General features: G+C 37.5%; 1 protein-coding gene and 1 pseudogene across 1 annotated transcript in view; both read right to left on the reverse strand.

Annotated features, from left to right (window-relative positions):
• AK9 (adenylate kinase 9) overlaps positions 1-17719 on the reverse strand; it is a 119157-nt gene that overhangs the window by 18080 nt on the left and 83358 nt on the right. Inside the window, exons 26-30 of the mRNA XM_040628105.1 lie at positions 17428-17552; positions 14363-14582; positions 12144-12209; positions 693-899; positions 124-342 (exon numbers count right to left, since the gene is read on the reverse strand). Of these exons, the coding sequence (XP_040484039.1) occupies positions 124-342; positions 693-899; positions 12144-12209; positions 14363-14582; positions 17428-17552 (837 nt within the window). The remainder of the gene's footprint in view (positions 1-123; positions 343-692; positions 900-12143; positions 12210-14362; positions 14583-17427; positions 17553-17719) is intronic.
• On the reverse strand, positions 1017-2756 carry LOC103677014 (annotated as a pseudogene).

Below are 17719 nucleotides of genomic sequence, written 5' to 3' on the forward strand. Positions count from 1 at the left end.
TAGCTAGTTAAGAGTACTGTACAATGCTTATAATTTTTGAAATTATCCTCTGTCTTCTTCTTAGACATACTTAAAAAAAATAAAAGAAAGAGCACAGCTTTAGGATGCATTTGCTGACATTACCTTTACGGGGTCCCAGTAGCCAAATGAGCTGACATACTTATAGGTATAGCTGAGCATTTTTTGGGCAAGGTGGGATGCTATTGGATAACATTTTTCAAAAATGCTCTCACGATTCTCCACCAGTGGTTTCAGCTTCATATTCATATTATATTGTACAATGTGGATTTTCCGAGCTCCATTAATGAGAATTACCGGGATCAAAAGCTTCTCAAATTCATCCTGATGAAAAAAAAATCATAAAATGAAATATTTTTAATGGGACAAAGTCAGGTTACTGCACATAGACGTTGCTGGTGACCAATTGCTTCAGTCAAGAGAACAAATATTTTTCAGCTTCGGAGTGGCTGCATATTGGCAGCTAAAACTTTTGACTCTATGTGGCTTCCATGTTGCCCTTGATTTATTAATTTGTTTTCATAATTGCAAGTGGCGCTGGCAAAAGGGAAGATAGCCCTAAAATACACATTTCTTTTGAAATGTTAAAAAGAAACTAAGATATAAGCCAAATTGCATTTGTTCTGTTCTCAAATGTTACATTTGAATTATGAAAAATGAAGGAAAATAATAACCTGTATTACTTGTAAATTACTCATATCTGCTTCAAATTTTTCTCCCAGTTCACCTCTCAGGCGCTCAAGTGCATCAATTTCCTGTTCTTCATCTTCCTCACTCATCACTTCCTCGTCTTTTGGAAATTCTTCTTCAAGGATGTTGTCAATATCATCTTCATCTTCTTCAGGCTCTTCTTCACTGAAGTCTTCATCTTCTTTATCCATCTAAGGAAGAGAATATTCTTTTACTACATATCTAAAATATGCAACAAATGACTCTGCTAACTAATCATTTGGAATATTTTATGTAACTGAATATTGGTTGATATGGCATGGCAACATTCATTTAGTGACACAGTAAAATTTTAAATATCTGGCACCCAGAAATTTAATTCCTTTAAGACTCTGACACCATACTGATCCCACAGTAAATACATAAACAAGATATTAAATACTATTTATGCCTACGGTTGTGAGAAAGTTACATTTGTTTATTTAGAGTTTTTATTTTAATTCCAGGTAATTAACACAGGTTATGTAAGTTCCAGGTGTACAATATAGCGATTCAACAATTCCAGGGGCTCCTGGGTGGCTCAGTCGTTAAGCGTCTGCCTTCGGCTCAGGGCGTGATCCCAGCGTTCTGAGGTGGAGCCCCACATCAGGCTCCTCCGCTGGGAGCCTGCTTCTCCCTCTCCCACTCCCCCTGCTTGTGTTCCCTCTCTCGCTGGCTGTCTCTCTCTGTCAAATAAATAAATAAAATCTTAAAACAAAACAAAACAAAACAAAACCAATTCCATACATCACCTGGTACTTATCACAAGTGCGCTCCTTAATCCCCTCATCTAATTAACCCATCCCCCCCACCCACCTTCACACTGGTAGCCATCAGTTTGTTCTCTATAATTAAGAGTCTGTTTCTTCTACTTCTTCCCTCCACCTCCCCAGGTGGTTGATACCTCCATTGCTTTCGAGGTGGGGGGCTCAGGAGTTCGCGGTGGGGCGCCAGCTTCCTCTTCACCATCACAGGCTTCTGGTGCTCAGGATGGCACCAGGTCTGCATATGGCAGCCATGTGCAGATCTGGGTGGTACTTGGTTCTTGTGGTTCATGTGCCCGATGCTGCTGACGGTGGCCCACACATTCTTGTTAATGGTGATCCACATGTAGGAGGTGGCGGGTTTTCACGGGCCAGATCTCTGCTTCATGACCACCACTACACCTTTGTGGCGGGCCGGTGGCTTCACACCCGCAGCCTTGCAGTGAATCAGCCCGTTGGTGGAAGGAGTGCTGAGCCTTCAGGTTATCGGCCTGGGCGCTGTGTGTCTGCTTGTTCCTCCTGATCGGGAAGCTGGAGCAGTTCCACAGGACCATCCATGGCAGGTGGGTGGACAGGGCGCCTCTCACTACCACCGTGGAAGTTGGAAAGAGCAAGAGTCTCTGTGTTGATTTGTCTCTTTTTTTTCTTTGCTTCTTTGTTTTGTTTCTTAAATTTCAGGTATGAGTGAAATCGTATTTATCTTTCTCTGACTTATTTCACTTAGCATACTACCCTCTGGCCCCATCCATGAAAGTTATGTCATTGATAGTCTTCAGTAACAATATTTAGTGGAACTCAAAGAGAATAAATCATTCACCAGCTGTGTTAGCTTGGACAAGATCAGTTTCCTCATCTGTAAAGTACGAACAACAAAAGTACCTATCCCACAGGTATGGAGGGAACATTAAATTACTTAATACGTGCAAAGCCCTTATTTAGAAAAGTGTCAGGCACATGGTAGGCATGAAATGATAGCTATTATTGCTATTATTGGGCCATTATAGCTATTATTTGTTATTTTGTACTAACAGAACAGTATATGCCCTTTAGGAGTTTATAGCCCATCTGAAGAAAGACAAATAAGACATAAATGATTATTAAAGACCATGGCAGGATATTGGCACTAAGTGGTGCTGTACGGGCTTTTAGTATGTATCCTCCTGCACTGCCTCCACACTCTTCTCCCTGAAGTATTCCTTGTATCAACTGGAGCACTGCCTTCCGGTTGGAAACCTGGAAGTTTCCCTAACTCCTGCTCTCCTTCATTGCGCATCCAGTTTCCAAGGACCGTAATCCTAAACAATGCCCTAGACTCTCTCCTTTCCAGTACCGCCCCACAGTTTGCCCTTTTGTTATCTCTTACCTGCAATCTCCTGCTTAGCTCCCTGTTTCCTAATCTTCCTACTAATTAGAACCTGTTAAAGAGCACCTAGAGCTGGAATTTGGCCTTGCAGGTGCAAGGAGTAAGATGAGAGGATAAGGTCCCTTCCTGCTCTGTGCCCAGGCTCCTCTCTCTCCAGAAGGAGTTTGGCTCTGGGGCAGTGTTTTTCAGTTCTGCTTCTTTTTTATTTGAATTTTGAAATCATTTGGTTCCCTTACTACTTTTTCCTTTTCCTTATACTTTGACAAAAAAAAAAAATCCTGAGATTTGATTTTCTAAGGATCATTGGAAGTATGGTGGGATGAATCCACACTGCAAACCAGGGACATCTCAGTTCTAAATGAACTTGTACTCACCTCTCTTGGCTCTACTTAATGGCTCTTCTAACTTGTTTGTTAATTAAAAAAAACCAAAACAACGATATCAGTTTAAAAATAGATTCATTTTGAGGTCCCTGGATGGCTCAGCTGGTTTTGTGCCCGACTCTTGATTTCAACTCAGGTCATGATCTTGGAGTCGTGGATCGAGCCCTAAGTCAGGCTCTGCACTCAGCGTGAAGTCGGCTAGAGGTTCTCTCCCTGTATCCTCCCCGCCCTCTCTCTCTAAAATAAATAAATAAATAAATTCTTTTTTAAAAATAAAAAAATAAAAATAGATTCATTTTTGCTTAAAGGATAAAATTATACAGCATTATATAGGGTAAAAAAATTTCCCTTCATATTCCCATCTCTATTTCCACTTTCCTACCTAGAAATAATTTTGGTTAAAAATTTGTTTAAGATCCTTTTATATGTTTACACCCCCACACACTCCCACACACAGAAAATTATATTTTACACATAAATGGGATCATTCTATATTATACAACTTGCTTTTTAAAAATATAATTTAGCAATGCATTTAAATTTCCTTCCATATAAAAACATACATCTCATTATTCTTATTTAGCCATTCTTGCACTTAAAAAATGTTTTCTTTTAAGATTTATTTATTTATTTGAGAGAGAGAGAGAAAGCAAGTGCACATGGTGGGGGAAGGGCAGAGGGAGACGGGGAGAGAAACTCTAAGCAGACTCTGCACTGAGCTCGTGGAGCCCCGATGTGGGGCTTGATCTCAAGACCCTGAGATTATGACCTGAACCGATACCAAGAGTCAGAGGCTCAACTGACTGCGCCACCCAGGCGCCCCTTTTTTGGTTTTTTTGGTTGTTCTATGGAAACCAATTTAGGAAGTAACAAAGTGAACAGTGAAAGGTAGCCTCTTTTGACCCTTGTGATATTTGTTTTCTCTCTTGTACTAATAACAATGAGGAATTTAGCTAACTTACATTTCTCTTTTCTTCCTCTCCCTCTTATTCCCCAGTGTTAGTCATATTTTTAATTCTTTAACTCTATAACCAAGTGCCTGCAATTTTTTTTATTTATTTATTTATTTATTTATTTATTTATTTATTTATTTTAGATTTTATTTATTTGACAGAGCGATAGAGAGCACAACAGGGGGAGCTGCAGGCAGAAAGAGAGGGAGAAAGAGCCTTCCCCCTGAGCAAGGAGCCCGACGTGGGGCTCAACGTGGAGCTCGATCCCAGGATCTAGGATCATGACCTGAGCTGAAGGCAGATGCTTAATCGACGGAGCCACCCAGGCACCCCCCCCTACAACTTTAAATATGATCCCCCAATTTCTTTTGAGTTATCATTTTTATTTTTTTAAAGATTTTATATATTTATTTGACAGAGAGAAAGAGCATAAGCAGGGGGAGTGGCAGACAGAGGGAGAGGGAGAAGCAGACTCCCCACTGAGCAGAGAGCCTGATGTGGGGTTCAATCCCAGGACCCTGGAATCATGACCTGAGCCAAAGGCAGATGCTTAACCAACTGAGACACCCAGGCGCCCCTGAGTTATCATTTTTAGATGTGTGTTTGATTCCCCCGAATTCAAGAGATTGTTCTTAATCTTCTTTTCACTTTTCCCTCTCTTTAGTGTCCAAATTTTTGTCTCCAATATTTCTACATTTACATTTGTCTGTAAGTGTACTTATTTAGCGCTTCATGTAGAAATTGATTCTAAGAATTGAAAGCAAACAGTGTTTGATTGATTCTAAAAATGAAACCCAATAAACAATACCAGCCATATTTTAACTACATAATCCTTATTCACTACAGCTACAGATAGTGACAGTGGGGATGCAACCCTATATCAACAAATGTGTACCATTCTGAAGTGTCAAGGTCAAACACTATATTTTCTTATTATGCAGAATGATGCATTTTAATTTGCCCCATATGTGGATAATGCTTTTTTTTTTTTTTTTTTTTTTTTTTTGGTCTCTCCCCGACCCCATATTTCTGGTTTGGTTTTGTTTTTTAGATGAAAGAAGCACTATTCGCAAAATCAATTGGCTATTTTTTTTCAGGAAGAATATATTAAAGGCTAATTGTCAAAGATCTTAAATATCTAAAAGTGTTCTCATTTCATTCTCATACATTATAAATAGTCAAAAATTATTTTCACTCAGAATTTTAAAGGCATTGTCTTTGTCTTCTATCACTCAGTATTGTTGGTGAGAAGTCTGACAAAAATCTTATCCATATCTTTTGTAGGTAACTTTTCTTCATTTTAGAAACACTTAAAATCTCTTTATAATGAGCAATCTCAAATTTCATAAGGATGTATCTAATGTACATCTCTTTTAATTTGTTCGGCTCTGTATTCATTGATCCCTTTGAATTTGAAGATCCTCTGCTTTCTTCAACACTGGGAACATTTTTTTCAATATTTTTAAGATTATTTCCTCCTACATTTTCTCTCCTTTCATTTTTTTTTTAATGCATATTGGATGTTGACCTTCCTGGATTGACCCCACATATCTCCAGTTTTTTCTTTTGTATTTTCTATCTCTTGTATTTTTTGTTCTATATTTGAGAAACTTCTTTGATTTTTCCTTCTAATCTTTCTATTCAAATTTTAACCAATTTAAATTATATATATTTAGCTTCCATGACTCTTTTTTGCTTTCTGATTTTTCATAGCATCCTGTTTTTGTTTTCTGGATAAAAGTTCTTGAATTTTCTGAGGGAGATTGGAATTTTTTTAATGTTTAGTAAGGTTTTCTGAATTGCCTATTTATTTTAGGGTCAACTTTTCTGTTTGCTCATCTTGCTGCTCCTTTGTATTGATAATTTTTCTCAAGTATATGGTAATCCTTGGTGGCTCAATCATTTTCACAAATGGAGGGGGCCAAATTGATTAATTCAGAGCAACTGCAAGCTAGGGTATGTGAGCAGGGCAGGTTGTATCGTGCTTCCATGTGAATGAGCTATGAGAATGAGAGGAAGCAGGCAGGATGGATCTTGCTCCAAATGATGGCGGACACCAACCAGCATTTCGTGGCACCTATCATCTTCAAGACAGATTATTTAATCACTTTAGAAGTTATTTGCCTTTTTTCTTCATGGAGGCAAATGTCATTGTTAATAAGGTGCTGGGGAGGCAACCTTAAATTTTTGTGCAATTAACTTTCCTGGACTTTCTAGATAATCAAACTATAGGCACATAATGAGTTCTTTCCTTACAGAACTTTTCAACATGTATGCTATTTCTTTTTCCTATTATATTGTTTTAGCAAGTTCCTTAAATAATGTTGAATTTTTTTAAAGGTCAATATCCTAATAATCTCCACAGGTTAATTCTTCTTGGGAAAAAAAGGTTTTATTTTTCCAAAATTTGATCTTTGAAACAGTGCTGTTTTTTCTTTTTCTGATATATTACACTTTTAAGGCCTTATGTTAATAGATACATGTTCTAAAATTCATGGTCTCAGAGATCTGCCTCCAGTATGAAGGAATAAGTTAATTTAGCCTCTAGCAGGTAATAACCATAAACCATGAACACTACACCTCCCCTCCCCCCAACACACACACACACACACACACACACACACACACACACACACACTTTATCTCACTCACTCAATAAGGGGCTTGAGAGTAAACAAAGGCAGATTTTGGAAAACAGTAAAAATCTGGAGGGAGCAGTCGGATTAGGGTAAATTCTCTGATTCTGTGCATTTGCTCACAGGGCAGCCTCCATTACAGTGGTGGTGGCACAGGGTGACTAAAACTCTGATAGGAAGCTGGATGTCTTTCCAGCTGGGGCAACCAGGGGAAGGAGACACAACCAGGGCACTAGAGAGTGAGGGTAAACTTCAGAGTTGAGAGAAGTGAAGGGAACAGCAAATTTAGTTTGTAAAGACTGTCCACGTCTCTGAATCATGCTCATATGGGCTGTTTGAGAACAGTATCAGTTGAACTGCTATCCACTGCCAGTATGACAGAGTTTGCAGGGTTAGTCTAACCAAGTAAATTGCCTGCTAATACAAAAACACCAGCCTTCTCTGGAGGTATACAACAGACTTCAGAATCTCCAGAACATAATATTCATTATTCTAGGATATAATCCAAAATTATTCAAAATGTAAAGATTCATGAGACATGACCCATTCTCATAAGAAAAGATATTATTAAATACCCACTCTGGGTATTAGAGTTACCAAACAAGAACTTTAAAGCCGTTGTTATCCCTATGACCAATGAAGAAAAGGAAAATACACTCATAATAAGTGAAAAGATAGGAAATCCCAGGAGGGAAATAAAAAATATAAAAACAAACCAAATGGAGATTTTAGAACTAAAAAATACAGTATTTAAAGTTATAAAAGATATCAGATGGGTTTAATAGACTGGAGATGACTGAGGGAAGAATCAGTAAATTTGAAGATAGATCAAAAGAACTGATCGAACTTAAAGAAGAGAGAAAAAAGCCCCAAGATCATTTGGAACAATAGTGAATGATCTAACCTATGAGAAACTGACTTTCAGATGGAGACAGAGAGCAAATAGAGCAGAAAAGATATTTGAAGAAATAATGCCCAGAGTTCTTGCAATTTAGTGAAAGACATAAATTTACAGATTGAAGTTTAGTGAACCTCAAACTAGATAAATATGAAGAAAATGACATGCAGGCATATCATAAACTATTGAAAAGCAAAGATACAGAGAAAATCATGGAAACAGTCAAGAAAAATCATGTAGGAAAACAATTCAAATGACCCTATTCTTTTCATGCCTCTGCTTTCCATCACACCATAGGAATGAATGAAGAGCAACAGAAATGGTAAACACCTGGGTAAATGTAAAAGACTTATTTTCCTCTTAATGTATTTAAAATACATATGACAGTTTAAAACAAAAACTATAATTTTTTTCTTATGGAGTTTATAATATATTTGGTTGTAAAACAAATAACCGAGTGTAAAGGGTGTTGGTGGAGTGATGGTGAGTGTAAATGGACTTCTGCAGTCACAGGCTTCTAGGGTAGTACATGCAATGATATTGACTCGAAGTAAAGTGGGAAAAGCCAAGGATGTATATGTAACAGAGAGCAACCACTAAAAAATAATACATAGAGATATAACTAAAAGCCAATAGATAAATAAAATGGATTTCTAAAATACATTCAAACAATCCCAGAGATGGCTAGAGAGGGAAAAGAGAAAATAAAGAAGACAAACAGAACACAAAATTCATGGTCTCTGAGAAAAAGGACTAGATTTCGGGTAAGCTCTCTTATAACTTTCTATCAGTAGGGGAAGGGAGGGACAAGGCTACAACAGTAGAAGTTTATGTCAGGAGGGTGATGGAGATTATACTCAGAATGCTTAGGGAAGAAACGAGACAGGAAGAAATGGAAAGAGGAGAAGTGCAAGACTTGTCAGAGTTCTGAGTCTTCCCAATACAGATGCATGTTAAGCAGACACTAGATTCCCTTACTACACCTGGTTGCCTTCTAAATATGGATTTTTTGAGACACTATTCCAAACTACTTGTTTCTCAAACCTTCAAACTCAATCCAAGGGAGGTGAGTGGGAGGGAATAGTTGAAACAGGAGATGGGGATTAAGGAGTGCTCTTGTTGTGATGAGCACTGGGTGTCACGTGGAAGTGTTCAATCACTATATTGTACACCTGAAACTAACATTACACTGTATGTTAACTAACTGGAATTTAAATAAAAACTTAATAAAAGACTCAATCCCCAACCTGTACACCCCATACACACCTTTGCTTTCTGTTTCATCCCAAAGAGCTCTCTGCACGTAGACCTTGGACCTATACACTCTGCCTTGTCCCTAGGAGGCCTCAAGGATGGTCTTGGCCTGGTGCTTGGTCCTGAACCTTGTTTCAACCTCATCTGGACGCTGACTTTGGCTCCCCCTTGTACTCAGGTATTTATCTCTATTAACTATTCACCTGGGTGTAGTCCCTCACAATTCTGCTGATTTGCGGCCTGGCTTCCTGTCCTGGCTCTTTGTGGCTTTCTCCTGTCTGGGGCTACCCACAATTTAATAGAAGAGATTGAGGCACCAGAGAAGGAGCCAGTGAACAGGAGGAGAGCCAAGATTCTGGAGTGAGGACCAGGAGTAGAAGCAGGGCCTCTGAGAAGTTGGAAGGTATACAAACTAAATCTCTATACAAAGTGGCGGATTTACAGATTATTCTTTAGTCACACTTGGAGACTAAAATTCCACAAGATGGCGACATTTTCCTACAAAATTAATGCAAGCAGTCCCCTTGAGACAAGTAATTTCTAACGTTAAAAATGTATTATCTGCTGCAAAAAATTCAGACAGTAAGGGCAATGATTTGTGTTAAGGAGGGGAAGACAACCCTGGGAAGGGCTTTATCTGCATATGGTTCCCCAATTAGTTGTGAAAAGGTGAGTCATGGAGCTGCACTTTCTATACAAAAGGCAAATGATGAAAAGGCCTCTGGTTCTGTTCATGAAAGCAGGCTCCGGGGTCTATGTAGAGTCAGAATGGATTTGAGTCAGGTGTCACATTAACTGCCTATAGCTATCACACTGGGTGATCCTTGAGATGCTGCATTTTGTTTAGTCTTTGCTTGTCTGAGGCAGTAGCAGGACATATCACAAAATTCTCATCAAAGGAGTGAAAAAAAATCAAGACACAGTTTTCATCTTTGATTCATAAAAAATTTCAGGAATTATCTTCCCAAAGTCAGTTTGTATAAATTAATTGTGTGGGGATAAATAGCCAATTTTGTAAAAGAGTAAGTCTTAGGAGAGCTAACTTACAAAAACCTACTTAATTTATAAGATAGAATATTGAATTTTTGAATGAAAAATAGTAAGAAATCCCACCATTCTAATGTTAACAAATAGAAAAATTATAAATTAAGAACATTTAAAATTTATCTGAAAATGGATTCTCTTAAGAAAAAGGAGGTTTAACTAAAAAATAGCAAAGAGGAGAAATTAAAGTATTTTCAATTCAGGAAACCAGATATTATTAATTTTTTTTCCATTTTACAAAAAAACCCTAGGTTCAGAGAAATTAAAAAACTTGCTCAAGGTTATACAACAGCAACAAAACAACTGTTGAGTGCCTACTATGTGTCAGCCCTACGTTAGGCACTGGGGAGCCAGCAGTGAACAAAGTCAGCAAGAACTGGAGAAAGGATACCAGTTTAGGTCAGATCAACCCCAAAGGCTGGACTTTTTTGGTAATATGTTGCTGAGACATGTGGGGTGTTCTTTTTTTTTTTTTTTTTTTTAGATTTCATTTCTTTATTTGACAGAGAGAGAGAGCTCACAAGCAGAGGGAGATGCAGAGGGAGAAGCAGACTCCCTGCTGAGCAGGGAGCCTGATACAGGGCTCCATCCCAGGACCCCAGGATCATCCCAGAACCCTGGGATCATGACCTGAGCCAAAGGCAGACACTTAACCGACTGCGCCACCCAGGCACCCCTAAGGGGTGATTCTTAAGGGGACGACTAGGGATTCCCAAAGGCTAAAGGTAGGTAACTATGCTTGAGCCCAGGTTAGGATGTCTGGATTGTTTGTTTTGAATCCTAAACATCAGCATGACTCCTTGAACACAGCAGAATTTCAGAACATGTTTGTTCAGGGAATGAACAGTAGAACGAGACCAGAAACTTCTGTCAATTTTGTTCATGACTTAACCTCCAGCGTCTGAATACTGTCAGCCATGCAGTGAGTGCTCAGGTCAGGTTTGCTGACTGGCTGAATGAATAAGTGAAGATTAAGGCAAATAACGGAGAGCAGGGTTCTTGTTCCTTAGATGGTGCAGAACATTCTCAATCTAATGGTTTTAGGTCTACTTTTGGTTGTAGATACTTTGTTTGGGCAAAGGAACAATTGTCCTGGCCCCTATTCTGCAATGTTTTGACCCCCAGTGACGGTTGCTCGGTGTCAACAGTTCTCTGTACTGAGTCCAGCACATCCCAACCAGGGGCAGACATGGTTCCATGGGCAGCAAGTCTTATTTCCTGTGATTCCTCTTCTCTCCTTCCGCTTGTTGGGGTGAACGTTTTTATATGGTTGGAAATCAGATCCCAGGAGAGTCAGTTTTGAAAAGATGGTACAGGGTGCTTTATGCCAGAATGAAATGGCAGAAGGCAGGAACCATCCTTTTGTTTGCCTTGGTTACAGGGATTACTTGTAAGCTGAATGTATAAATATGAGCCTCAGGTAACTTCTTAGAACTAGTGTGTCTAGTCACACCTCCTCTTTAAATTCTGCACCCCTAAGAAAGTTTGGTATTGGTGTTAGCTAGGTCATTTCGGGAACAGCTCTTTTCCAAACAAAACAAAATCCACGATCTTCAAGGTTTATCTTTTTGAAAAGTCAGCAGATGGAGAAAAGGAGTTGTACTGAGTGTCCTGCACGATCGATAAGTCTGAGGGTTCATGGTCTCTGCTTCGGTCCATTCTTTATCTCGACATAATCTTTATTTTAGGTCCAGCACAGCTTCACAGACTCCCTGTTTAGACCTCAGTCCCAGACTCCCAGACTATCTCCCTGGGGCATGGACTACAAGCGTGAAAAGCAAAAATGAGAATCCCAAAGAAGCATAGTTTACTGTAGTATGATATTTTGAATTCAATTAAACTTCTTTAGTGGTTTTCCTTCCTTTAAAAATGTTCATTTTTCTGACTATAAAAATAACGAAGGGTCATTGTAAACAATTATGGAATAACAAAAAATACAAAGAAAAAAGTGATACATAATCTTACTACTTAAACATAAACTCTGTGTATTTCCTTCAAGACTTTTTCTAAACATCTTTTTATTTTATACTGTTGATAACATAAAAAATATGTAATATATAAATATTAAATTGTGGATATTCTGCCTTTTTTTTTTAAAAAAGCAACCATTTTATTTACTTACCTGCGCTTTATGTTTTTTTTCTCTCTCTGCTAGAAGTTCAGCCCTTCTTTTGGAAATCATATCATCCTGTTACAGAAAGAGACATTTAAACATTTTAGTGGATAATGATAAAATTACTTTTTAAATATTAGTATATATGTTTTTTCCCAAAGTGGGAATAGCATTTGGAGGGAAGGATGGTAAACCTTTCAGAAAAACTTATGATGGTGGTAATTACGCTACTACATCCTGTGTCTCTGGAACTTCTCAATAGCTATGTCCCTCCGGAGAGATAAACAGCACGTGGGGGCAGCCACTCTTTCTACAAACTTTAGAATGCCTTTTCGAATTTATTATTTATTTGTTTGCTTTGGTAAAGAGCACCCCTAATCGGATGCAAATCAGATATGATTTGCAGATATTTTCTCTCACCCAGTAGAATAACTTTTCATTTCCTTGACGGCTTCTTTGTTGTGCAAAATCCTTTTAGTTTGATGTAATCCCCATTGGTTGACTTTTGATTTTGGTGTCAAATCCAAAAAAATAATTGCCAAGACCAGTGTCAAGGAGCTTACCCCCTATGCTTTCTTTTAAAAGTTTTATGGTTTCATAATTATGTACTGTATGGTGACTAGTATATCATAATAAAAAAATTGAAAAAATAAAAGTTTTATGGTTTCAGGTCTTATGTTCAAGTCTTTAATCCATTTTGGGTTGATTTTTGTGGATAGTATAGGATAGGGGGTCTAGTTTCATTCTTTAGCATGTAGCTGTCCAGTTTTCCCAGCATGTACTGAGAGACTATCCAACCTCCATCATACACCTTTGGCTTCTTTCTTGTAAACTAATTGACAATATAGGCATGGCGTTGTTTCTGGGCTCTCTCTTCTGTTCCATTGATCTATGTGTCTAGTCTGCTATTGAACCTCTCTATTGAATTTTTCAGTTCAGTTATCGTATTCTTCATCTCTGTGATTTCTGTTTGGTACTTTCTTATATTTTCTATCTCTTTCTTGAAATTCTTACTTTGTTCATGCATTGTTCTCCTGACACTGTGAGCATCTTATGAACATTGTTTTGAACTCTTTATCAGGTAAATCACTTATCTTTGTTTCAGTAAGATCTATTTCTGGAGTTCTCGTTTGACACATATTCCTCCTCTCTTTCTTCCTTTCCTTTGACTCTGTGTTGGTGTCTGCACCTTGGATAAAGAAGCCACAGCTCCTAGTCTTCACAGAGCAGTCCTGAGTAGGAGATGAACCTTATCAATCAGCCTGGACTGAGTTCTTGGCTGTCTCTCAAACCTCTGTGACTAAGCTACTTTCTTTGTTCTCAGTGGCTCACAATTGTTGAGCATGTGCCACAACCTGTCAGAGGCCCAAAGGAGAGCACCACACACTGCATAGATGGACTGGAAGCTGGACTCTCAGGCAGCAACTGTTTTGATGTGGATGATACAGGTATTTTCTCATTTGTCCATTGTGTATGAGTCACTCAGCTAGTTTCTGGATTTCTTTCAGAGAGAATTGCTTCATGTGTAGCTGTGGATTCAGTGTGTGTGTGGGAGGAGATGAATTCAGGAGGCTCTTTTATCGCCATCTTGGGTGGGATCCCAGGGTACCCTATCTACCATATTTCATTTATCCATTCATCAGTTGATGGATATTGGGTGGTTTTCACTTTTTGGCTGTTATGAATAATGCTGTTATGAATATTCATATATAAATCTATGTGGATCTGTTTTCATTTCTGTTAGATGGATTCCTAGAAGTGGAATTGCTGGATTCCCTATGACACTTTTGAACATTTTATGTAATACTCCTCAGATTTCAGTTTTGGAAAAGATATCCTAAACTATTATCTGGATCTGTTTCACTGTAGGCTAACATGGCCTTGATGGATGGTGTCATCATTCCAGGAACTAGTGAAAAAGCCACTGAGAAGTTTAATTCTTTATGTTGCCTCTCCCACTTAGCTCCTGTGTCTTGTATAGGGATACATTAGTGCTGCCACTATCTTTAATTTTATTTGCCTTGGAGAGAAAAGCATTAACATATTGCAAATCACATAGACCTCAAATAATTTTTAACTAATTATAAATAGTATTAATATCTGATTAAAAGTGTTTTCATATTGACTGTGGTATTAAAATCAGAAAATTACATTTTTGTAAAGACCACTTTATAATTTCAATAGATGTTGAACAAATTTACTCCTACGTTTTTTTACTGGATACATACCTTGATTTTTGCCTTCAATTCTTTGATGAGTTTTTTCCTTTCTAATTTTTTCTTTTGTTTCTGTTTCCACTTTTCAATTTGGGAAGGAAGGAGTCGATCAGAAATATCTTGATCATCAACTTGTATAAAAACAGCAGCATCTGGGAAAAATCCACGTTCCCCCAGAAACAGGGCCTCCTCAGGATATCGTGGGAAACCATCTAATATAAAACCTGTGGAACTTGGTAGAAATTTCATAATTTATTTGCTTTAATTATTATATTATAAATATTGATTTAAAAAGAAAAAATATTAATAACTCACAACTTTATATAAGATGTGCAATGAATAGTTTTAAAAGTTTACTGTGGTATCTTTAATTTCTTATAATATTTCTACTTGTGTAAACATGGTGTGTTTTCTCCCAAATGTATTGAATTAGATTAAAATGATAATATTTTATACTTATTTTTATAGTATAGATAAGTTCTCTTAAATTTAGTCTTAATATTTGATGAAAAATTAAAAGAAAACAAGTTCTCTGCTTGGGAGGAATGCCCAGTCTAATGACTGTGTCACCTTATGTAAAGGTGGGTTTGGCCAGCCCATCTCTTGTGGGAATCTACCTTTGCACACTTTTTCTTCTAGTGACGCTCCTTTCATGAGACAGTTTGTACCCTCTTCTGTGGGTTCCTTATGATCAATGACAATTACTAATGTATGCATCCTGGCTCATATGTGTAAGATGATTATGTTCAAATAGAATTATAAAATTTGCACAGGTATGATGAAACTGTAAGGATCAGAAAAATAAATGGAATGTGACTACATTTTTATTATTAAACAATCAGGCTTTAAGAACTTGGTTTTGTTTATTTAAAAGAGTCAATATCGGTCCCCTTTTGAATGAGAATTTATCCTGTTTATCTAAAATTTGGGTTGTTTTAGGTATTTATATTTAAACATATGTTTTCTTCCTCGTAGGACTTTTATGAACATTTGACAACTTGAGTCCTTATCTGACATTTTAAAATATTTCCTATCCTACTAAGTGGGCAAATTTTTATATTTTGGCTGTAAGATGTATGTCTTTTTCTTTAGGGATGCCTTCAGTATAGTCTCTTCTGTGAGAACAATTTCATCCCTACTGTTCCAGCTGTCCCTTCTTTGTCAATGACTTCTAAATCTCTACCTCTATACCCAACTCCTCTTTTGAGTTTCAATTCAGAATTTTCAAAAAGCTGTTTAGTTTCTTCATTGAAATGCCCTTCAGGAATTATATATGCATCATACTGTCAAAAATCAGACTCATTGTTACACTTCCACACTGCTCTTGCTTCTGACTCACTGGTATTCAGGTGCCAAACTTCAGAGACATTTGGACTGCCCTGCCACCCCCTCTTGCTTCTCACATATAAGAGCTAAACCCTGGCGTGTCTTCTTCTGTACCCACATTTCCATTTCTACCGTTACACCTCAGTTCAGGCACTTATTAATCTCTCCAGGACTCATGCAATAGCCCTTTAAAATGTGTTGATTTTTTCCCTGATTATAAAAGCAACAAATCTCACTATTGAAAAATTGGAAAATAGAGAAAAACATGAAAAAGGGCAAGATTATCCATAATCTTATATCCTAGAGATTACTGAGATTTTGTTTTGTTTCTTTCCAGTTTGTTCCTCATGTGTCCATTTTGCTATTACATTATAAATAACTTTGTATCTTTTGAAACTTAATGTTATATAATAACATTTCTCATGCTATTATAAATTCTTCATTTTAACACATTTTAATGGTTGCATACCTAGCTATTTAATTTAGGCTTTTTATAATTTCAGTTTTTTACTTTTTTTTTTTTTAACGAGAGAGAGAGAGAGCAAGAGTATAAGCAGGGGGAGAGGGGGAAACAGACTTCCCACTGAGCAGGAAGTCTGATACCAGGCTCAATCCCAGGATCCTGAGACCATGACCCGAGCTGAAGGCAGACTCCCCACAAACTGAGCCACCTAGGTGTCCCTCACTTTTTCCTTTTAATTTTTCAATCCATACGCTTTTTTTTTTTTTTAAATTAATGTATGGTGTGAGGTCAGGAGCTAAATTAATGAAGAACCACCCATGACTACATCAGTTTTTTGTTGTTCTTTTTGTTTTTTTAAAGATTTATGTATTTGAGAGAGAGAGAGAGAGCACGAGCAGGGGGAGAGGCAGAGGGAGAAGGACAAGCAGACTTCATGCTTAGTGCAGAGCCCGGTGCAGGGCTTGATCCCATCACACCAAGATTATGACCTGACCTGAAATTAAGAGTCAGATGCTTAACCGATGGAGCCATCCAGATGGCCCCCATGATTGCATTGTTGCAGTCAACCTGCCTAAGTTTGCCACAACTAATGAGCCAATTTAGGCAGCAGGAAACTAAAATTAAAGTTGATGACGAATCACCTCACTCACTCATTTAGGCCATGGACTAGGTGAAAAAGAGCGTGCAGAGGAGCACTGGGACTGGCCAGTTATTTGAATGCTCTATAATATAGCTTCTTTATCTCCAATGTGAGATAATAAAAGTTTCTATTCCATTGGGTAGTTGTAAGGATTAAGTAAACTAATGTGAATAAAATACAGAACAGTATCTGGCACATAGTAAGTTCCATATAAGGGTTGCTATTACAGGTACTATAATAAGTATCATTTCTCTTTCTTCTGATATATACCAAAGCACGACATTCTGATTAGGAAATTGCGGTGAAGTTTTAAACTCTGATGGCATGGAGATTCTTAAATTTGTCCTCTCTGAGGTCAGGCTTGTTCCGGGCTTTTAAGAAAGGGATAGCACTCTGGACAGTTATTAAGTGGTCTTAACAGTAATTACTGAAAGGCTCCAAGGAAAAGAGTCCAGCCCATCATTGGTGTACATGGATTTAGAATATGGTCGCTCAACCATAACTACACAGCAAATGTTTTTAATGTGTAGAATCACTAGTTTATAAGTAAAAGAAAAATCTTAAATTTATGCTGGATTACATTTTTAACTTTTAAGAACAGAGCAAATAAAAGTCAATAATTGTATAATTCTATATAAAATAAGATACCGTATTGGTTCCTTAAGCCACCACTCAGAAAGAATTGTTTCAAGAATTTCGGGAGGTAATGGCTCATTTTCCAGTAGATTTAATTTGATTGCTTCTTCTTCTTCTGTAAGTTGTATGTCTGGAGGCTAAAAAACCAAAAATCAGAAAACAAAAAAAATTAAACTCTGTATTAGTAAATAATACTCTATTACATTGTTGATTAGGATGAGACCTTTTCTTCTTAGGCTGTTTTTAATACTGCTGCTTGTTAACAGTTTAAAACTTGAACTTTTTTCTTTAAATCAATATTTAA

This window comes from Ursus maritimus, unplaced genomic scaffold (assembly GCF_017311325.1).
Source record: "Ursus maritimus isolate PB19 unplaced genomic scaffold, ASM1731132v1 scaffold_13, whole genome shotgun sequence".
Taxonomy (NCBI): domain Eukaryota; kingdom Metazoa; phylum Chordata; class Mammalia; order Carnivora; family Ursidae; genus Ursus; species Ursus maritimus.